This window comes from Onychomys torridus, chromosome 7 (genome assembly GCF_903995425.1).
Source record: "Onychomys torridus chromosome 7, mOncTor1.1, whole genome shotgun sequence".
NCBI classification, from domain to species: Eukaryota; Metazoa; Chordata; class Mammalia; order Rodentia; family Cricetidae; genus Onychomys; species Onychomys torridus.
The window spans coordinates 23,802,765-23,826,410 of NC_050449.1; the positions used below are offsets into that span (position 1 = coordinate 23,802,765).

A 23,646-nucleotide genomic window follows, 5' to 3' on the forward strand; every position below is an offset into this window, starting at 1 on the left:
GTTCCTGCCTGCTATACAATCAGGTTTGGATAAGCTAGAGTTATAAAAAAAGTTATCACTGGGTGGAAATCTGCCTACTGATATATCTGCCTAATAGTTTTGTGAGATGAGATGCTATACTTATAGTCCTCTATGCCTAGATCAGCTAAGGAACTGAATCACTTTGTCACAGGGGACACCAGCCTGAGGCAAAAGAGGCTTTGTAAATAGTGGGGCCAGCAGATCCCTGTACTCAGCCGACTGTGGCTGCTGCACTGCTCAGGAAATCCATCCTTGACCTATTTGGCCAGGGCATAGGACACTGTCCAGGTTAAACAGAGTAATACCTTAGCCTTTCTTTTCCCCGCCCAAGGTGGGCCCCTTCTACGGCTTCTGCATTCACACTGTGTAGGTATCACATGGCTGTTACACCCACGGTCTGCTGTAAATTACTTCCAGTTGATAAATAAATGGAAACCACCTGAAACAAACACATACACCCCCATGAGCATGCGTGCATACGCACACACACACACACACACACACACACACACACACACACACACCCAAACACATTCTGAAAGAGCAATGTACAGAGATCCAGCATTAGAGTCTCAACAAAGGAACCTTAAACACAACTACTCCCCTCCTGTCCCTTTGCAAGGAGGAAATTTCATCTGGGGCTGGATGGAGCTCCCCAGGGGAAATGATATACTGTGAGTGAAACTGTAGCTCAATTTCAGGATGTGCTTATTAAGTGAGATGAAAAAATAGAAACGATGGTGCATCCCATCATCTGGTCCTCCTCTCTATGGCAGTGGAGTTCTGGTGGAAAGGCCAAGAAGCTGTTTGCAGGGAGAGGCAGCCTAGGACTGTGGTGATGACATTGACAGGCTGCAGCTGGGCACTGGAAGGGTAAAACCAAAACTAGTAAGAAGCAAGGGGCTCCAAGGGAAGGGGTGAAAAGGAGGGAAGGAGAGAAAGTAAAGGCGAAAAGGAGAAGGAAGTCAGTTCTGAGTCATTTGAGAACAGAGCAAGAGAGGGCAGAGTACCAAGGGTGGGACTTGCAACCGAAGAGTGTGAGAGAGCATTAGGGTAGGCAAGGGAAGGGAGGCTTAGACAAGAGTTCATCCGAAGGGTGAGGTAAAACACGGGCAAAGAGCAAAGGAAGAGATAAAAAGCAAACGTGTAGAACACAGTGGTTACCACGAAATTCTCGGTAGACCAAACTCAAGCAGCCCATGGCAGGAAGGAACTCCCCTATCCACCAACTGTGGGCTTCTAGATGGGGTGCTCTTTGGAACAAGATGGGGAGTCAGTCTCTGTGGGGATGGAGCTTTGGCACTGCGTCCCTGCCAGGAAAAGGCAGGACACAGGAATCTATAACATGGAGGGAGGCCTTCTCATCGCCAAGCTTCTAGTCCCTCTCTACAAAACAGAAGCCTTGAGAAGTCTTAACCAGGGGCTGCTCTCATCTCCTTCCAGTGTCATTTGACCCGAATACAACTCCCAAGTCCACAGCTTGGTCCCCCAAACCTCTTATCCTTTGGCTTGTACTCATCACTGGGGTCTCATCTGGCATCCTGTGCACCTTCTGAGCACTGATGGGGGAGTACTTCTGCTACTAGTGGGTCACATTTCCATTTGTCAGCATCCCTGTGCACACACTGACAGTGTCTGAGGATGCTGTTTTCATTATGTCCCAGTCTGACTTCCTTCGATCCTGAGCTCTGCTCATCTTACTTTTGGAAGTGTCCTGGGGTCCAGATGCTCTCAGGGTACTGCCAGGGCCTCAATTCTCTGGTCCAACTCCTTCCATGTTACAATGAGCTATGTACTTGGCCACCCTGTATTATTTCTTTGGAGTAGGTATGGTGTTCATGTTCTACCCCTTGCTAATGTGCTGTCAGATTCCCCAAAGTAGCTCAGTGTGAAAGAAATTTGTGCTGGAAATGCTTCTTCAATCAAGGCCTGACCTAAAAGCTGAGGCGGGAGATTCTGTGCATATGGTGATAGAACGTGATGACTCTGCCTTAGTTTACCTGCTATGGCTGAGGTCAGTCCTGCCCTGGCTACTGTGAATGACTCTCCTCAACAGGTTCATCTACAATAGCTGTCACCTGTGAGCTAAGCCTATCCTGAGCAATAGAAAACTCGCCTGTTGTGTGAGCTGAAGCAAAAGATACAGACACAGTCCAATATATGCCTTTCCTGGCACCAAACAAGCTGAAGGCTGTTCTGCACGCAGCATGACTGGAAGTGACCCCCCACATGTTTTAGTAAACAGCAATCAAGGGCAAGAGCCAAATAACCCATGGGAGGCAATCTGAAAGGGAACCAGGCTGATGTGGAGTGAGCCTGTGCTGACCCCCTCTGCTCTTCACACCTCTTCTGCTCCCTGTGTTTTCATTTGAACTGCATCATAGCAAGTTGGGAGGAAGGAAACCACACTATAATTAGAACCCTGGAACATGCCACTCACTTGATTTGACACAGAACCTACTAATGAGTAAGATCATAATTTCATGTAAGAAATATGCCCAGTTTGACCTGCAGCTGCCTCTGGCCCTTAGTTTGCCTTCTACGGCCAATTTTTAAGCCTCTTGCCCAGACCTGGGAATTTCAAAACTGTCACAAATTTGTCTCTCAATGAGACTTCACGTCTAGCGGGTCTACTGAGAAGGCTATACCCTTCCTGAGCCCCATTAAAAAATTCCTCCATGGATTCCCTGCAGGCAGTGGAAATAGGTCAGATGCCCTTTGGTAGGGGCTTGGCATTCTCTGCCTTCCCCTTCTACCTGCAAAGCACTTCCTAGCTTGTCCTTTCTGTGCTCTATAATATCTGCCCCTGTCTGATCATGGACTTGATCCTCTGTTCACACACACACAACACAGCTTGTCTTCTCTTGCTGACACGAGATCATCTCTCTAATTCAAAGGCCATTTTCTGAGAATTCTGAACTAAAATTGAAGCTGGCACAGGCTTCTTTCTTCATCTGTAAATTGATCAACTTGAAGCTTCTGCAAAGTTAAAACAATGAATTCCATTTACTTTCAGCCTTAAACCCCACAAGGAGGGCATGAGTCTTTGGAGAAAGATTATTCTGAGAAACTGAAAGCATGAGACTGTGGATGCCCCTGGTTCTTCCTGTGTATACATCCTCTTCTTCCATGCATGCCCTAGCCCTGTTTGTAAACCCTCTCAGAGCTGTATGTTGAGTCCCTACCTAGAAGAGAATATGGCTCCAGATCAGGGACCCAATAACAGGTCATTGACTGGTCATGTTCTGTGTTCTCATTCTCTTAATCTCCCTGCCCAAAACTTCCTTTCTAGCCTGCTCATCTTGTGTTTAGACAACAAAGGTCTTTCTTAAACAACTCATACAGTCTCCCTGCTGTGTTCCCTATTCCCAGCATCCAGTGAGATCCCACTTATAAGGAGGCAGAACCAGGCTTCTCTGCCATCCAAGGCATGAGTACTCCCCAGAGCTTCTGCTTCCCCTTCAGCTATCATGTCTCTACTTGGTCCCTTGAACTTGCCCTGTTGTGTATGCTGTGCCTTCAGTCTGGGATCCTGGCTCTCTGCAGAACTTTCATCCTGGCAAATTCAGCTTAAATGTCATGGTTCTGAAAATGGGACGAATCATCTAGATGGAGGTAACAGAAGACTTCATGCCTCTCACACCTGAGCAAATAAAGAGAATGAAGCCTGAAACAAAAAATGTCCCTGTGATGGCTGCTGTCTGTTTCATCCACATATTCAATCAACGAATATCTATTGTCCCAGGCCTTACTCTAGACTTGTGGAAGGAAAGGGTAAACAAAACAGCCAGTTACCATCCTCATGGAAAAATGTAATCTGGTTGGGGTGAAGGAGGCCACATCCCTTTATGATATACTTTATACCCTTAGATGTGTCATCAGGAAAAATGCTATCAAACAAGGAAGTGCTATGGAGAGATGAGAGTGGTAGGGAACTGGCTTCACACAAGCAGACTGCTCCCCTAAGGTGACTTCCTGCAAAGAGCTAAAGAAGTGAGGAACACTCAGGAGCTGGGGACAAGCGGGAGGTACGTGAAGGAGCTGTAGAGACATGTTAGGAACACTAACAGCAGAGCCATGTAAAGCAATAGTAAGGTCTTGGGTCCTACCCTACATGCACCTGGAAGCAAGGCTGAGGCAATCTGTCAAGATCCACTGTGCCTGAGTGTGGAGAACAAATGTTGTGAGGACTACACTGTTGAGGAGACCAGTCAGGCAGGGGAGGGGGGAGATTCACACAGAGCTGAGGAAAAAGAGGAGGATTCTGAGTAAATTCCAAATTTCCGCAGCTCTAACAAGATCTGTTCAAGAATGAGAAAGAATGAAAGGATGAAAAAGTGACATGGATGTTTAAGTCCCCACCACAAACTGCTAAAGAATGCAGTTATTGCTTTTGGAAGATGAAGGTTTAGAAAGAGCAGGATAGAGGTGAGGGTGCAGAGACTTATTAAAACTGAAAAGATTTATTAGATACATTCTGAGTTTAAAATGCTATTGAGATAAATAACGAAAATTAAGTCCAACTAATGAGAGAATACCTCGGGATCTTCAACTGCATTTCCACATGCCTAAATCATCCTCTTATGAAACTCTTATTCTGCTGAGAAGTTCCTCTCTGCTCTGTGGTATCATCTAGAATACCCAGGTTAGTCACTTAAATAGCATCAAGTATAGTCTTATCCTAAAATTGTAGCAATTTCATCAATTTCTTAGATATCTCAAAGACAAGGAAATGACACTATCAGTGTATCTACAGGATAGGGTGGATTTCCAAGGACATAACTTTTAAAAAGAGACTCAGTCATTCCTTGGTGCTCTCAGGATAATTGGATCTTGGATCCTCTGAGGATACCAAAATCCAGAGATATGTGAGTAGCTTCCATAATCTAGTGCGATATTTGCATGTAACTTAGGCACATCTTCCCACTTATTTCAAATCATCCCTAGCATTATACCTAACATAATCCAAATGCTATGTACGTAGTTATTATACCTTATTGTTTAGAAAGTTATTACAAGAACAGAAGCCTGAATATGTTCACTACAAATATGATTTTTTTCCCAAAGAATGAGTTTGAAGAATAGTAATTTACTGTCTCGTGTGATCTCTGAGTCAGTTATTGGAGAGTGGCCTGGCTGGACAATTCTACCTCAGAGATTCTCACAGGGACTCAAGCCAATGACATACAAGACTGTTCTCCTCCGAGGGTTGAGCTGGGTTAGAGACTGGTTCATGGCTGCAAATTCATGCTGGCTCTTGGAGGGAAGCCCAGGTGTCTTTCCATACTGACTTCTCCCTATGGCTACTTGAATCTCCTTGCCACAGAGTGGCTCAGTGGATCAGAGGTTGAAACCTTTCTGTAAAGAGCCAAAGAGCCACTATTGTGAACACTGTTGGCCATGTCAAGCCTCTGTGACATATACTCTTTATTTAATTGTAATTCAAAAACAAAATTTGTAAGCACTAGCTTACAAATAATGGTAGTAGAGGCTATGGGCTGGGTTCAACTCACGGGTCCTAATTGGCTGATCCCTGCCCTAGAGCCTGGCTTCTTAAATCATAAATCCATATGGGGGTCATGTAATTAAAGCTTTGTGTAGAAAAAAAATGGTAACAGTAAAAGGTTTATGAGCTGTCAAAACCCAAACGTTTAAGAATCTGAGCTGCTTCCTGCAGATCTTGCTATGGCATGCATCCTCACTGCAGCCTTGGTTTTGAACATATGTGAGCAGCTGGCATTATGCATGCCTTTACACCACAAAAGACAAACTGATGCCTGAAACACCTGGGCTCAGTTTTGTAATGTTGTGTGTTATACAATGCAGTGTTTTTACACACAAAGTTATCTGCAATTATAAAACATTAATTATGGAAAAGGGAATTCATATTTTCCTACCCTCAATCTTTAGCAAGTACCAAATTCATGTATCTTTTTAACTGTATTGTGTTAGAATATTTGATTTTAAAAAATGCTTTTGAATTTACATACAAGTCTTCAGAACTCCATAAATAATGAAAAAAATGAAAATAATTATCTGACAAATTACTAAGTCATGTGTAAGAAAAAGGAAATCAGAATTGTATTAGACTTTTGATAACAAAATATGAAGGGAGGCAACTACAAGAGAAATTATTTAAAAAAAAACAAGTTAAGTATATACAACAACAATGTATATCAAAATAGTCTTAAAGATGCATGAACTTGTGATAGATTACAAACAGGAGCCTGGCTAAGGAATCCACCAAAACAGGGGCCCTCCTAAATTTTGGGTTTCCTTGTTTTGATTGGGGACAGTGTATTTTTATTTTTGAAACAGGGTACCAATGTGTAGCCTAGGCTAGACTAAAACTCAAAGCTATTCTCCACCCTAAATCTCCCAAGTGCTAGGATTATAGGCATATATCACCATGCCTGGCCTGTAAATAAAATTTTCTTGAGATATTGCCATATTCATTGAAAATAAGAAATAAAAATTGCTGTTTGAATTGCTTGCTCACTTGAATTTCATCAGAAATTATTAAATCAATTATAGTTGCATTTAGGACTGAATTTCTAAATTTTGAAGTGACTTTTAAACACACCTATCATTTCATAGTGTGTGTTTATGTGATGTGATGTTCTTGGCCTTGACAATCAAAAATTCAAAGTATTGATCAACTCTGAAAATCATTGAAGAAACTCTGTTCCTGCAGTATTAAATATCTAGCCTGGATTTAATTCTTTATGTAAAAGTAAATAAGTACATCCATGTCATTAGTATACAATCTTGCTTTTGTCCTTAATAAATGACAAAATGAAATATACCAAAGAATTGTTTTAAAATAAGGTTCTTTGTGGTTTATTGTCAGTTAACGACTTATATGTGTACCTAGGCCAGATAGGTACACATATACTTGGGTTCATACAATACTTTCTCCAGCAGAGGGGGTCATGAATGGAAAAAGTTTAGAAAGTCCTGGCTTACAGTAAGCCATCATCCCAAAGATGAATCTTACTACAACACCTGCTTTCCAGTAGATTTTGAAGTGCTAGCATTTATTCTTAATTCCTACCCACAACAACGAGGGAACAATTGTTTTAGAGGCAGTGTATTAATTTCATGCTGCTACTGTAACAAATTTATACAAACCTCACAACTCTAAACAAATAGAAATTCCTTTTTTCTCAGTTCTGGAGACCAGAAGTCCCTAAGGCCTTTCACTGAGCTGAAAACAAGTATCAGATCATAATCTGGAGGCTCAGAGGGAAGTCTCTTCCAGAATTCTTCAAGTTTCTGATGACTGATGACATTCTCGGACTTGTGGCATTATCACTCCCATCTTCAAGGACAAAGCTGTCAAATCTCTGTTCCCATGTTCACATTATTTTCTATGTGTGTGTCTCTGGTGGCATCACTGCCTCCTCCTCATATGTATGTGTGATTACATTTAGGACCCATGATAATCTCCCTAACTTAAACTCTTCATTTAATCACATCTGCAAAGATGCAACCATTCGGGAAATATTCATGGGTCTTGGGACTAGAAACTGTTCTTTGCTTGGCCATTCTTCAGCCTACTACAGAAAAACTGAACAGTGAGCAGTGAATCACGTAGTTTAATTATTTTTTTAAAGAAATTTTATAACTCCATTCATTACTCAACAAATAGTCCCTGAACTCCCATTAAGCTGGAGGCACTGGGAATACAACAGAAAGTAGACATGCCTCCTGCCATGAGGAAAGCAGACACATCACACTTATTACACAGCTTGTGCAAGGGCCAAGAAGAACAGCGAGGCTTAAGGTCTGAGGTGAGGTGGGAGCAGCAGACAGCTCTGGAAAACCTCCCTCTGTGGAAGCTCGTGTTTGAAAGCTAAAATAGCAACTAGCAAGAGAATTCAGGTGTGGGGGAGAATGTTAGTGGTCAGAAAGAGGCATGGAACATGAGCCAAAAGTGGAGGTCACAGAAACCAGACTCCAAACTCCAAGCTGTCCTAGACTTAGCTGTCCTTGAGATAACATCTTGTTTGAAAAGATTACTTGGGACACATGAGTAGTTGTGCTGAAGGGGCAGGTAAAGGAAACAGGATGGCTGTGGATAGAAGGTTAGTTTAATTTTGTTCAAGCAGCCTAGAGAGGAAATATGAGACCACTCATTGCTGAAGATTTACATTTGTTTGGACTTTTAGGAGAGGAAATATCTTGCTCCTAACCTTGGAGCCCACCAGTCTTTCGGTTTTTCATCCCCATGAATGGTCCTGCCTGGGCGGGTATCTTCTTACCCTGTAAGTGTTACACCATCCCAACCCCACTCTACATCCTGATCACACACTACTGTGATCAGTCTGTGCAGATGCTCCAACCCTCTTCTGAGTATTTTACATATAAGTGAAAGTGAAAAATACTAAAACTTCTTGATCTTTCTTTCTCAGGGTGGGAAGAAAGAAAGGACTTGTCTAGCTTGTACCCTCAGAGTAAGGGACATTGGCACAAGTGTATACTCTTTGAAGCCCAGATTTTAGGAAAATAAGGCTACTATAGGATCTACCCAAACTGGTGAAAAGAAAGGCTTGGTGGTGACATCACTGAGGGACAGCACAAGAGGAGAGGGCAGAATGGAGATAACTGGGATGGAATCCTGGTTGCTTTTCAGAAACCTGGAGAGCTCTATGTGTTACAAATACAGAGGACTGGATCTGTTCAAAGGATACCGGCTAGGACAGAAAAGGCTGCATGCCTAGTAAATGATTACAAACTGCATGGCATTGGCATACAATCACATGTCACTTTCTTGCATCTAATAGGCAACATTCTGCAAATCAGATTATAAGATGTATCAAAACATTTCTATAAAGTATCTAATTGAGAACAATTTAAATAAATAGGTCATTTTTTCCAGGTAATTATTATCAAAATTCAGACTGGAACCCAAAACTCTTAAATCCTGAAATCTACTTCTTTCTACTAAGCTATTAAATCCACAGTGGAACCATCGCTGGGTTCATTGTGCAGACTCCCAATTAATCACAGTGGAAAGCTCTACTCGCCAAGTGAAAATCCTCTAGTTTGAATTCTTAATCCCCCCCCAGCTGAGTTTGCCACAAAGACATGAATATATAATTGAGACATAAAGAAAACATGCCACCAAATTAAATTGTCCTAATTTTAAATCAATAAATTCCTTTTCAAATAACATGAAATGAAGATAAAAAGAAAAATGTGGGGCCCCAGCAACTCCAGAAGTATTGTACGTCTTTCTAGCAGAACTCTAGCAGATTGCAGCTAGATTTCCCACCAATGTTAGATGTTGCTGATCACAACCCATGTTCATTGGGAATGCCATTCCTATGGTATATTCCAAGGTCAGACTTCTAGAAGTCTGAATTAGTTTGGAGACATGTTAAATGGCAAGCCTTCTCCTCATCTGCACATGAGATCTCTGGCAAGAGAAGTTGGCTTCTGGTGTGCCTTGCATCTATCCTTGAGCTGTAACCTCATCCTCTCAGGTACACTATCACAATGACATGCCAAGGCCAATGTTAGGTACTCTCCTTTGAGTGTATAAAGAACTACTCCTTGACTACACCATGACACATTCATCACTGTTGTGACTGCAGGTGTAAGCAAAACGTGCTTCTAGCAACAGACGTGGTGGTAGACAGGTCTTGGCAATCTGTCTCTTTTGTGTATTAGCTACTACAAAAGAGACACAGAACCAGGAGGGATTGGATGCACCCCTTTCTTCTGAAACTTCTCCCTTCCTCTCAAGGCTTATTAACTAAGGCTCTTGTCATGTTCTATTCCACTGATAGCTTTGTAGATATTGTCCACTGTCAAATCCATTTAATGCACATTGCCTTGAGGAATACAGGCACTCTTGCCTGTATACCAAGAAAAACCAAGTCTGGGAAGAAAGCCTACACATTGCCACCCATTCAACAGGGAAGTGTAGCCAACTTTCTGGCCCTTCTCTGGGGCACATAAGTGCCACTCCTCTTCTTCCCTTATGGTTCCTGCCTGGGACAACATGTCTTCCCCAGAGCACCTAACAAGTCCCACTCACAAATGAGAAACCCTTTGTGAAATGCAGCCTTCGATGCTGTCTAATTATTAGAGAGCTGCATTTACTGTGTTTCAGTGATTCATCAGATCTATAGCACACAAACACCCTAATCTCTGCTCTAACGAGATAGTGGTTTGTTGGTGATGTGGTCCCTTCTACTGCAATGTCAGAGACTCTGAGATCTTTGTGTTCCCAGCACCTGGCTTCAAAATGCTGTTGAATGAGATTGAATAGTGTTCCCTGATAATCTTCAGTTCAACAATAGACAGAGAGCCTTCTACAGAGATGTCTTCCCAGGCCCAAAAAGCTGAGAATTTTTAGTTTTCAAAGGAAGGGAACAGTGGCCCAAATGTAAGTTGTAAGGCAAACTGCACACCAGTCTTTCTGAGCAGGCAAGAGTCACCATGGGTCATTCAGGGCACTGAGATCAATAACACTGCCTTTGATATCACTCTCTGCAAACCATGTGTATATAGCCTGCAGCCTCCAACTCCACAAGCCTTTAGGGATATGACAGTGAGGACATACTCTAGATTTGATATGCATAGCTTTCCCAGGAAGCCTCCAAAAGACTCCATACAATCTTTAATTAAGACTATCTGAAAGGCATGATCAGGAAGGGGCTTTAAAAAAAAAAAACAAAAAGAACCTCTACCTCACAATTAGTTTGATAAAGCAATACCTCCAATCTGCAAATGAGAGGCCACATAAGGTTTATTTCAACAATGCTGATATTTCAGATCTAAATTCATTCTCCCCCCAAAATAAAATGACAACCTTTCTACTTGGAAGCTTAATAAAGAATAAAGATACAGAGGAAAACCTTGCCAATTTCTCCATTCCATGAAGAAACTAAGATAGCTTGGAGGCAGTTCAGATTCCCTAGGGAAAGCCACCTCCAGGAAATGATGTTCCTGGCTGCTTGTAGAATTTCACCAAACTGCTTAGAAAACGTAAGGGATGTCACTTGACCGCTAAAACGATATCCAAAGAACAGAAATGACTTTAATGAAGCCAGTGTAACTTACCCTCCTTGACTTATGGAACATGTATGCTTATAGTGTTTTTTCTGGGATGTGAGCATTGGCCTGGCCCTTCTGGCAAATGATGCCCCTCTGGTGTCTGTAAGGGCTCCCAGAAAATAAAAACCTCACGAGGTAAAGCGAGATGCTTCATCATCATGCTACGTACATATTACTGATCAATTGCAAGGCATATGTCTTACTTCCTCATCTTTTTCCACAGTGCTTTGAGGAATACTTTAATTTCATAGTAGAATTTAATTCCCATAGCTTTTCAAAGTTTTGCTAAATTTAAATGCAGAGCCTTATGATCAGAGAAACTGTACATTTTCATATATTTCTTGAAGGAAGCAGAAGAAGAGAGTGCCCCAGTGTTCTCCACTGTCTGTCACTCGGGGGCCACTGAAACCTAGACATGAATGTAAAGTTCTCCTGTGTGAGCTGAATTCTGTCTCTTGGGGACTGGTTGGTGCCGTTAACCTCCACCGTGCACTCAGCCAGGTATAGTTAGAATGGAAACTGGACATAAGATCTTCCCAGTGCTCCAGGAGCCTGGTAGTGTGAGGAGGAGATGGTACCTCCTACTGTGTGTGGAGGGACAGAAATCTTTGCTTCAAAATAAGAATCAGATTATCATTCCCTTTGATATTCTGTGCTTCAAATTTCCTTTTGCTGTGACACACCTGTAAAAGTCATTGGTGCATAGGTCTCTAGAAATTCAAAGTTATTGTTCTTATTCTCTTAATCACAGTAACGAGTTTTGCTTGACAAGGTCAATTAATTATTTAAGATTATAACACACACACACACACACACACACACACACACACACACACACACAATTGGGCTGGCAAGAAAAGAGGATTAGGAATCTGGAGACAAATAAAAGGTAAATGAAGGTTTGGAATAGTCACAGTTGAATTGGTTATGGCACTAGCTGGTTGCAGGTCTTGCAGCCCAGTCCCCTCCCCCTGAAATTCTATGAACACAGGGACTGGGCCCCTTACTGTACAGAAGACATCAGTGGTTCCCTCCTGCACTAGAGTTTCAGAGCTGCTTGACTCCAAAGGCAGGTAATTAACTATGAGACAATAGCAGGGATTTTCAGATTAATTCTGCCTAGAGAGAAAGAGGAAAACTCATTTGCACCAAACAAAAGGGAGGGGGTGATTAGATGCTCTAATGACAATGTCGAGACCTAGATTGGGCTTGGAAAACTGATAAAGAGGCCCAAAGCTTTTTTTTTCTTATTATGAAAGGAATGTCTTTGTTTTTCCAAGTTCTGCCTTCTACTGTTCTCTATCATGCAAATGTTTTTCTAGGTGAGATTAAAGTCCCAAGGGTTCTTGGTCAAGGCTGAGATATCCTCTTCCATGCTTGGGTGAGGAAGGCCTTTCACCTCTGTAGACTCTGCAGCGGGGCTTGACAGTATAAACACTTGCAGGATTGGGAGACAAATGACCCAGTGGTAGCCAGTGTTTATTCTCTCTGTTTTCCAAGGTCCCATGTCTTCCATGGGACCAACCAAGACAGGAGGATGGCCATTTTGAATGCATACAAAACTCATTTGGCAGCAAAATCAAGAGCTGAATTATGCAGCTAGATTTCAGAAGCAGACACTTACTAATTGAACCCATGAAGACGAAATCTAGAGGTCAAAGGGATAGATGTGTTTTTTATAAGATTTATTCTATTTTTAATTATGTTATGTGTATGTTTGGTGGTATGTGCCTGTAAACGCAGCGAGCGGCCTGCAAAAGCCAGAGAAGGACATTCGATCCTCTGGAACTGGTGTTACATATGGTTGTGAGTCACCTAACATAGATGCTTAGGACCAAACTTGGGTCTTCTACAAGAGCCATCACTCAGTGCTCAGCTGCCCCATCCCCCATCTCACCCGAAAGACAATATTCTAGCTGCCTAACTGGTGATGCAAATCCTTGAGTGGATTTCTCTCCACACTCTTCTTACTCTCACATTATGGAGGTCATCTTCTTTCATTCATCTTTGGACTCTTCTTCTCTGTCCTAGCTAAGAAAAGAACTTCAGTCTTCTATCCCACAATTTCTCCAAAATCTGTTTCCATCCCAGGTCTAGCCCATCATGGCAGGAAACATCCTCACCATACCAGTAACCACTGATAGCACTATCCAGTAATGCTCTCTGTGATGAAAGCTCAGGTCCGTGCTCTGGGTCTACATCATCAACTGTGTTAGAAAACATGGTTCCTTTGACCAAAGAAGTGTTAGTTTTATTTCTGCTATTTTAAATTGTCACTCTAGTGAGTCACTAGCTAACAGTCTCTGCTTGTCCATCCCTTCCCGATACATTCCCTTCTACCTGCCTTCAATGCAAGTCCAAAGCTCTCCTTCTCCCAGAGGTTACTTTTCCAACCTTGCCAAAGAGACTTGGCCCACATAATTGTCTGGGCCTTGTCTTCAGCCTGGATCTTTCTCTTTCACCAGCTGCTCCTTCCAAGTTCCTGACTGCACACTTTCTAAGCACCTTTCTTCTCTGCCTCAGGCTGGCCACACCCCACCCTGAGGCTGACTTCAGTACCTCCCTGTCTTCGGTGGATTCCCACAGATCAGCCAATGGGTCTTGCCAAGCACCATTCCTCTCACTGGGACTCACAATGGCTCTGTATGACAGCTGCTCCTCCAACTCCTCTTCTGCCTGTCATCTGCAATGAGTGAGGGCTATAAATTCCAGCCCAGCCCAAACTGAACACAGTCCACATTGGAGGCACCTGAGCAGTCCTGTTCTAGAAACCATGCTTCCCTATCATCATGAGGAGATGAAAAGAGTGAGGAGAATCTATGAAATCACAAAGCCATCTATAAAATAAAACAAAAATCAAACTTATGGAGTAGAGATTCAGGCAACAACATCCATACTCACATGGATTCTTGAGGACAAATTGAAAAAGTGACACACCAGTCTATCTCTCCACACAAAAATGAATTGGGTCTTCAAGGGCAACATTGTGTTCATCCTTATGTACTAATTTCCAAGCCACGGGAACATCTTGCTAGAAATATTTGTTAGAGACTAATGATTGCAGAAAAGAATGAATGAGTTCATGTCTGCTTCTTGGGCAAATGAAATTATGGTGTCATGGCTGTGTTTAAGAGGCAACCATTTTGAATTACAATTGTAATTAAAGATCTAATGTAGAGAACTAAAGGACTGCATAGGATATTTGATGGTCATGATGTTACAAATAATCTTGGACTTCAGACAGATTGCAAGAGTTAATGGCAGTGTCATTCCCCCTCATTTCTTTGTGTGCACACATGTGCACACACACATGATACTGGCTGTACAGATATAAGTCCATGTGGGCACAATACTGGGTCTGTTCTTTCTTGTTACTGATGTTTGCATTTCTGTTTTTCAATGATCACAATGCTATTTGGAGAACTCAATGTGCCTGACTTGCATTCCAGCAGTGTTTGGTTGAAAAGCAACTTAAATCCAGACCGTCAGCTTCTGCTAAGGGAATTCGGGTCTCTGTTCAGTATAATAAATGATCCCAAGACAAATATATTTCTTTTTTTAATCCTGCATGGTAGTATATCCTCTTTCCAATACAGAGTCTGGCTCTATTTAGTTTGTCTGATTGCTTTGAAGAACAAGACAGGTTGACTCTGGAAAAACTATGGTCCTCTATTCATTAACGTGTCAATAATACTCAGCCCAGGCATATTGACAGCGGATTAGCTTGGGCTGAGTCTGTGTACAAGACCAATGCCTTCTTTAACCCAGCTTGTTTCCAGATCAATACACCCATCAGCATTCGAAAATTAGCCCAAGATGAGATTCCAATACTCGAGATGGTGTGTCATGGGAAGAGGGCACCTAGCCAAGTCACAGATGTAAACACCTGGCTATGGATTAAACATTTTCCATTAGCTTAGACGTGAGTGAGGATGGATGTAGACTGTATCCCCTCCTTTCCTCCTGTTGCCCCACCTCCCAAGCATTCAGTCTTCTTTCTTGGAGCTCATGTAAGATCTTTGTACTATAATTCCAGATATTTCCTCTAGTAAGCATTCATTAAATGCCCAATGTGTACAAGCAAGTCTACTATTTAGGGCAGGCATGTACAGGTGTGTGCAAGGAGATGTAGAGGAATAAACATAGACTAAAACCTCTCTTCTTGTTTTCTCAGAGGTGTTAGAATTGTCCCTTTCATCCCCATCCCCTTTCTTATTCCATGATGGTGCCGATTCCTGCAGCAAGCCTCTGCTCAAAGCTCCTAGCCTTTCTTGGTCATGGTAAGACATTCTGCCCGAGGAAGGACTTTGGAGGTACTGCCTAGTAAAGATCATGGATGGCTTCCCCGGAGTGTTCACTAAACTTCCCCACAGAATGGCGACTCTTAACTTTTATTTTGTCTACCTTATCTACTAGGAAAATCTACTGTATTCTGAGAATGTATACACGCTCAAACAAAAATCTCACACAGCAGTACCTAGTCTGCTATTTATAATGCACTCAAACACCAGCTCTGCAATTCTATTTTAAAACACTATTTGCACAAAGTTGTTTGAAAAAAATACTCATTTATATAACCAATAAAAGAAAGAAAACATAATTTCCTTTGGTTAAAAAAACAATAAGCAAAAGTTATAGAACCCCGACATGACCATATTCTGCCACAGCCTGATAGCTCCCAGTGTACAGCTGCCATCTCCTTTCACTAAGCTGTACCCAAGTGTCCCCATATGCTAACCTGCTCTCTTCTCATGGCTGCTCATGCTACCCTGCTTCTCCCAGTGCTGATTCATGACCCTGGTCTGCTTTCTTCATCTTTCACTGAGACTATCCCTCACTCTTCCAATTTGTCCTTCTTACTCCCTCTTCATTTTTTTCTCTCTCAGCAGTCACCCCAGGTGTTCACCCTACTCTGACACATACTGCCAGGAAAGCAGGCTGCAAGAGGGACTTCATGGACCTGCCTGATACTTGCCATCTCACAGGTAAAGAGAGTCAGAGACCGGGCTGGCAGGTACGGAGAGGGAACTCCAACCTGGAATTTCACTTCCCAGGATCTTCAGTTCTGAGAGAACAAAGAAGTATGTAACCTACTGTAAAACACAACTAAATGTTTAAAAATATCAGTAGTGTTTTTTAAAAAAAAGTCAAAGGGAGCATTCAATAGCACAGGGGCTAACAGGTAAATACTCCTCCATGGGCCAAGCTTCCTAGTAAGTGCTTTAGTTCATCTGTGTGTAAAATTTAATCAAAACCCCACTCCTCACATTTACCCCATTTCAAACAAGAGGCCCCTGATGGGCAGCAATACTTGTTTTAGGCCTTTCCATCAAAAAGTAGACAATGTGACTCAAAACTGTTGCTCAGTAACTAGGAATCCATCTATTTGTTAAGTATAGTTTGCTGTCCATGGAGCAGTCTGATTTGGAGGAATGTGAATGACAGCTCCATGATATGAGAAACAGAAAGAGTAGAACCTAGAGAAATACCACAAACCCAGCCAAACACCAGCAACCCTTGCCCCAAGCAAACTGTGTGCCTAACAAAGTGCAAACAAGAGGAGAACAGAACAGCCAAGCAGGGACCCTGAATCCAGTCTTATAGCAGAGACACAGGGGAGAAAATCCTGGATTGGATGAGGAAAGGAGAAAGTACAGTACACCAGTGTATGTGTGTGTGTGTGGTGGTGGTGGTGGTGGTGGTGGTGGTGGTGGTGGTGGTGGTGGTGGTGGTTGAGATAAGTTCCTGGGTTGAGGTAAGATCACTGCTTCTTGGCTCTGCTGTTATTGAAGGCTGGTCTAGGGCATGGCATATGTACTGCAACAGAAGAACATAAAAATTCTGGTCTTAAAATAACACAAACTTGTAGTTGGATGCAACATTTTAAAAATGCTAAAAGGAGGGAAAGCCAAGGAAAGCAATAATTAGAAGATAATTTTGTACAAAAAATATTATTGGAATACAAGAAAAAGTAGTTCAGCTCAACAAGCAAATTAGTGGAGTGTTCAGTGTCTAGGTGCAAGATGACACCAGAAAGGTGTCCATGCTGAGAAGAGCAAGGATCATCTTGGTTTAGGATCATGGAAAAAATAGTGAACATTGATGTTCCCAGCCATCCATTTAGGCCTCCCAGCCAAGCCCCACTCACCTTGTACAATGAGGTGGACCCTGGAGGTCTTAGGGTGGTTGTCTGTCTGTACTGAACAGGTATAAGGGCCCTCATCATACACATCCACATTCTGGATCTCGATGCTGTACTGGGTCTGGGTGTTACTCAGGAGGACCACACGAGGATCTAGGCACCACTTGTCATTTCCAGCATAGAGGATGGTACTGCGGTTTAGCCAAGCCACCCGGGTGACTCGGTTGTCAATTGTACACCTGCAAGACAAAGCCAGACAGATAAGTGAAAGGACTAGAGGGAAAACAGAAGCTGTTAGAGCCAGGCTAGCATACCTCCTCATGCCTTATTTCCCCCCTTAATATCTAGTGGATAGACATGCATTTCCTGTGTTTGTTTTGTTATGTGTAGAACATTCCAAAACTCACCAATAGGGCACTTGTAGGATTACAACTTTAGAATATCCAATTATCCAAACTTTCTAGATTGTGAGGAGTTTAATGCCTCTAATGCTACAGGGGCAAATGACCATTTCAAATAACCTCTAAGTGCAAACCCAAGGCATCTTTTATACTCAGAATATGTAGAATGGTAGAATCCTACTAGCCATCCTAACTCAGCTCTAGGATCCCCATGATATGGACAGTGATAATCCCCATTGTCACTGTCTGGGTATTTGGGATGTGCTAAGCTGTTCAATACTTGCAACAGCCCTGTGGGGTATATTTTATTGGAAAAAGAATTCAGGCACAAGGATGCTAAATGCTTTTCCAATTCACGGTTAATATGTGCTGGCTCAGAAACCGAGATTTAACTACAAACCATCCTTCACTCATCTCAATATAGCAAATTCTAACAGAAGGCTTCTGAAGTCAAAAACTAAATACGGACCACCACTATTGCTATTTATCCTCATTATACCCAGGGCAGAAATGTTCAATTATTGCTAGACTAAAGACATTTTCTAAATCTCCAAACTGTTTTGCACATATAAAAATAGATTCCCTTTCTTTTTATTTTTGCATCTGGAGTCCTCAAGTTGTGGAAGCTTCCTTTTCTTTTCTGCACTTTGAAACCTCCCAGTAACTCTTGCCAAGTCTTCATCAGATCTCTCTGTCTGTATTCATTTCCCTCTCTTATTACACCAAGCATGTCCTATGGCCTAAGGCTAAATTCACAAACACAGTGTCCCGCCCCTTACATTACAATGCTGGGGAGAGCTGTGTTGCATGTTCTGTATATTGATGTCTCAAATGTCTGAACTCTTTTCGTGTATAAAGGACTTTCACATTCACACTGTCTCATTAGGTTCCTGCAACAAATCTTGGAGGAAGATGCTCAAATCCATTTCCTGTTCCAAAGACCAGGGCTTCAGAGTTCCAACTAGCCTGGGTCTTATGCAGTGAAAGAGAAAGGGTTGAAAACAGTCTCTCCTTGAATATATTCCTAGCACTGTGTGTTCTTCACAATGGGCAAAGGTGACCTTTACAGTGGGAAGGTATCATGCTTTATTTTGATTGCCAACTTCACTGGCTTCAGAAATTCTTGGAAACTAATAAAGCATATACACAGGTTTATCTTTGAGAGGATTAGGGGGAAGAGAGAAAGATCTGTCAAGAATTTAGGGTTCACCATCTCAAGGGATGCCACAGAGACATCCTCTTTCTCTGATTCTTGCTGCTATGATGTGAACTGCTCTGCTCTGGTCTCCCACCTCACCAAATATGATGGACTTGAACCTGTGAAACCATGAACTACAATAAACCTTGCCTTCTACAAGTTGTTTCACTCAAGTATTTTTCCACAGTGTCAGAAAGCCAACCCCAAATGTCTTTGTGTCTGTTGAATCCTCAATGTGGTCTGTTACCATTAAAAGAAAAAAGAAAAGGGGGAAAAAAAGAGCCCAGCACTGCCAGTGGGTCCCTACACTTCCTGCTTCCTGACAACCACTGTAGGTCACTCAGGCACAGGTGGACATTTTGCTGAGAGTGAGTGCCTATGGGGAAATCTGCTCAATCAGAAGTACTTTTGCTCTGGGGTGCAGCAGGTTTCCAGTACTTAGGGGATTTTCTGGCAATGCTGGAGAAATGGAAGGTGTGATGTTGACATATGGCATGAAAGTGATAGAAGACCCAACCAGGGAGATGCCAGGGTACTAGTTCAAAGCATGAGCACGTGCCACTTACATCAGAATCACATGAAAGGTTGGTAAGCCCCACCATTCCTTATATTACTGATTCAGTCTTTGAGAACCCAGAAACATCAAATTATAACAAGAGCTCAGTTGAACCAATTACAGACTGGAGTTAGAAAGTTACTGATACAGAACAGTGCATCCAGGACCACCTATATAATTTATGGAGCCTGAGGCCAAATGAAAACACCAAGACCTCTGTCAGTGAGAAGGTCCAGATGGTGAGAGCAGAGCGCGAAACCAAATGTGGGTTTGCAAATCAATAGTCATGAAGCTGAAAAATAGGTTCTGGTACACCAAAGGTAAAGTCTCTCGTCTCTTGTCTCTTGTCTTTCATCTCTCTCTCTCTCTCTCTCTCTCTCTCTCTCTCTCTCGCTTACTCTCGCTCTCGCTCTTTATTTCTCTCTCTCATTTCTATATATATCCTAGGCTACCAATCTTAAAGTCAGTCCTTCTGCTTCAGCCTCCAGAGTACTAGGATTACAGGCCTGTTTCATCATGCCTGATTTAAGGTTCTGTTTCCTGGCTGGGCTCCTAGGTGAAGGCATTCACCTAGAACCTTGACCATCCTTGGGGTGATTTTATCTGGGGGTGAATTGAATACACATTAGTGTTTGGGAAGCCGTGAGACTACACCTCACTGCTAACATGTGGCTGGCAAGCAAGCAGCTTCTACATCACAAACAGCATCACCATCACCTGGGAGCTTGTTAGAAGTGCAAAATCCAAAGCCCAACATCAGAGGCAGTGAATCAGAAACTGCATTTTAATAAGATCTCCAGGTAACTTGATTGCACAGTGACGCTTAGACTGGTCTAGACAATATTCCAAGCCTCCTTTTTGGCTTCAAGATAAATTTCCAGAACACACTGAGGGTGTCCAAGACAGAGTGAGAGATCCTTGACAAAGGAAACTCCTGATGGTGTTCCCTTCCTTTCAAATGTCACAGAACAATGATCTTCATCTTGGGCTGCATTGACTGAAACCTGGCAAATCACACTGCTTTGAAACCCATGAAGTACAACTCATTCCACAGCTCATTTTACTAGAAACAACTTTTACAGTAATAACTTTAAGGGAAGACCCTGTTCTCAATGATGCTTGGGGTCAAGCAGGTTACCAGAAACTTACACTCATGGCCAATGCTTGCTGAACACACATCTCTACTTGCTAAGTATTGTGCAAGCCTATTCCATGAACTGTTAGCATCTCAAAAACTTGGCTACATTGATTTGTTGTTGCTAACCGAAAGATCAAATTAGCTGAGCCTAAGAAACATCTATATAAGGAAATCAGTGATATTAACATTTGTTTTACTTTTCACCTTTGATGTCCTTACAAGACCTCAAACAAACACATTTAAGCCCCAGGTTTTCAGACTCAGTTTTCATCAGCTCTATCTGGCTGATCACACACAACAGAGATAGCTGGGCAGTTCTGGGTTGGGAACTGAGACACTGCAGTTTGTTGTAACCCCAAGGGTGCCCGTAGTGGAGGGTGATGGCCTGGAGACCACACTGTGAGGACCACTGATTCAGAGATCTGGTTTCTGCTGAAATTAGAACAACAGAGTGGATGGGGTTAGGAATGACTCTTGTCACAAACAATTTTCCATTACTTTGCTGGAGAAAACTTTCATGTAACCAACATGTTCTGGGAAGCCAAAAGCAGATTCTTAGTGACTTTTTGTCCCAGCAGCTGAAATGAAAGCAGATAGCAGTTAAATGCCCATGGTGCAAGAAATGCTGACCAGCAGACCCTGAGCCATGGGCACAGTTGTTGACACCCACTGCTCAGGCTTCTCATAGCTGTCAGAGGGATACCACAGGGACTCACTCTTCAGAGGTAGTACCAAAGAGTTGTCCTGGGCTCCTCATAGAGGTCTAATTATTGAATATGGACTGAAGGAGAAGCCTTCTCATCACCCCACATCACTTTCCAGGGCCAGGGAGGCTCCACAGCAAACAAGCTAACACTCCAAATGCAGCCAATTTCTAGCACACTTATGGAGTCCCTATGATACACTACACTGAAAAGCTGGCATAGTTTCAGCTGCGGTTTTGGGCACATCCAAGGTCATGTTGAGATGTCCAAACTGTCACTGCTGTGTATCAGTCTTGCTGAGTCTCTGTGGAATGAACACAGGCATCTGCAGAGATGGATCACAAAGGTAACTCGGCAGCCAACTCCTGTCACCTGCTCATACCTGCCCCCGTCTATCTGTCTCATTTATCCAGTCTCTATAACAATGCAGAGGAGACATTTCTTCCAGGAAAAAAAAAGTGAAATAGATAACTGCTCCTTAGCCACAGTGAGTGCTCAGGTGGTGGGGAGAGGCAGATATTAGGGTGAGAAATTTGGCCAACAGTCCCCTCTTTACAGACATGCCATGCCTCCAAAGAGTTCTACATAGTTATTCCTGAAGCACACCACTATTTAACCTTCCTTAGGAAGGCATTAAAGATATGATAAATGAGAGTTAATAAGGTTTTAATCTTATCCTTTCTGACAAACCAAGCAAGAGAAGCTGGAGCTGGACTCTCCACAGAGAGCAGGAAACAGTCAGAGGCCAGCAAGACAGAGGAAGGAAAGAGGGGTAGATGGAAAGGGTGGGGTGGGTGTTCAGCACACCAGGAATGTCTCGTGATGAGAACAAGAGCTAGAAACTGCTCCAATAGGGAAGGTCTCCAAGGCAACAGCTCAGAGGATGCCCTTGCTGGAGGCAGCAGTGCCAGGAGAGGGTTCTAGTTCCTGTTTCTTTGTTACTTCCTTTTTAGCTCATCTGCCTAAAGGGCTATATCTGACTACATGGTAGAAAAGGAAAGGAGGCACCTGGACACCATGTTAGAACATCTGGACCTTACCTTACCCCAGTTCCAATTTCTTTGCATTTTCCTTGCAAGAAGCCCCCAGATAGCCAGATAGTACCCACTCTCCTGGATCAACCCACTTTCTATATAAGAGCTCTGTAGTCTCTCTCTCTCTCTCTCTCTCTCTCTCTCTCTCTCTCTCTCTCTCTCTCTCTCTCTCTTCTCCTCCTCCTCCTCCTCCTGCTTCACAAGCTCCAACCTATGAATAAACTTCTCTCTACAACTTATCTTCTGTCTATGAATTTCAGTCTTTGAATTCACAAGAGTCTGAAAGCCACTGGCTAGTGGTGGCTTTGGTGGCCATGATCAGAGAAAGGCTCTACAGTTCTCATAGACACACTCACATTCCTGTGTCATTGTATCTCCCAGTATCTAGAGATGTACCCGCCTTCCACTTTAACATACTCCCTCCTGCTATGATTTTGGTATGAAACAGACCCCAAGAGACTTGTGTGTTACAGCCTTGGGTCCCAGCTGGTAGATCCAGCCCCAAAGATGTTTGGAACATGGCGGCTTTGTCCCTTTTGGTTTCTTGGCTACCATGAAGTGAGCAACTCGGTTTTCTGTACCCTTTAACTGTGATGGTCTACCTCATCACAGTCTAGAAACAATCCATCTGCTGTCCAGGGACTAAAACCTCTAAAGCTGTGAGCCAAAGTAATTCCTTCCTTCCCTGAGTTATTTCCAGGGGTATTTGTCACAAGGACACATTTAACACACTCTCATACCAAGTGACTCTCATACCAAGATAGAACAACCCCCTTTGTGTGTTCATACCCAAGGCCTTTAGAAGGAACTCAACAACTCACTATTCCGCTCATCTCTAATGTGCCCTGACAGCCAGCCTGAGGGCTGACCACCAGCTCCAAACACATCCCAGCCTTTGGTATTTGGTATTTGGGTGTATGTCTTTCCACCATCACCACATCAGCTCTCCCTTCTGCATGAGACCCCCGTTGACATCCTGTAGCCTGGCCTTGCCAACATCCTGGAAGAATCCTGACAGAGGAAGAAGGGCCAGGGAGACATCTGGTTGCCCCCCCCACACACACACATACACTTTTTTAAAAAAATAAGCCAGTGTCCTCTTTATGTGCATATGTGACAGTCTGCCTTATGGATATTCTTCCTGTAGAGAGTATACAGAGTCATTTAAGGGTCTATCCTTTGAGACTGCCCTGCACATATGAACTACCAGAGCATCATCTATGGTGATGGAAAGCCTCACATGCAGTTGGCCAGAAAAGGATACAGCCATGGGAGAACAGACTTAACCACGAACCTCTAGCACACAGGGTGAGGTAGAGAATGCTTCCAAATTTGTAATTGCCTGCAGCTGCATTTACTGCCCCAAAGAAGATTTAAAGTCCCCT

The 23,646-nt window shown here is 42.9% G+C and overlaps 1 protein-coding gene across 4 annotated transcripts in view; it reads right to left on the reverse strand.

Annotated features, from left to right (window-relative positions):
* Ntm (neurotrimin) overlaps positions 1–23,646 on the reverse strand; it is a 420,481-nt gene that overhangs the window by 168,997 nt on the left and 227,838 nt on the right. For all 4 annotated transcript variants that reach the window (XM_036192025.1, XM_036192027.1, XM_036192026.1 and 1 more), the window contains exon 2: positions 17,237–17,469. In XM_036192025.1, coding sequence (XP_036047918.1) covers positions 17,237–17,469 — 233 coding nt within the window. The remainder of the gene's footprint in view (positions 1–17,236; positions 17,470–23,646) is intronic.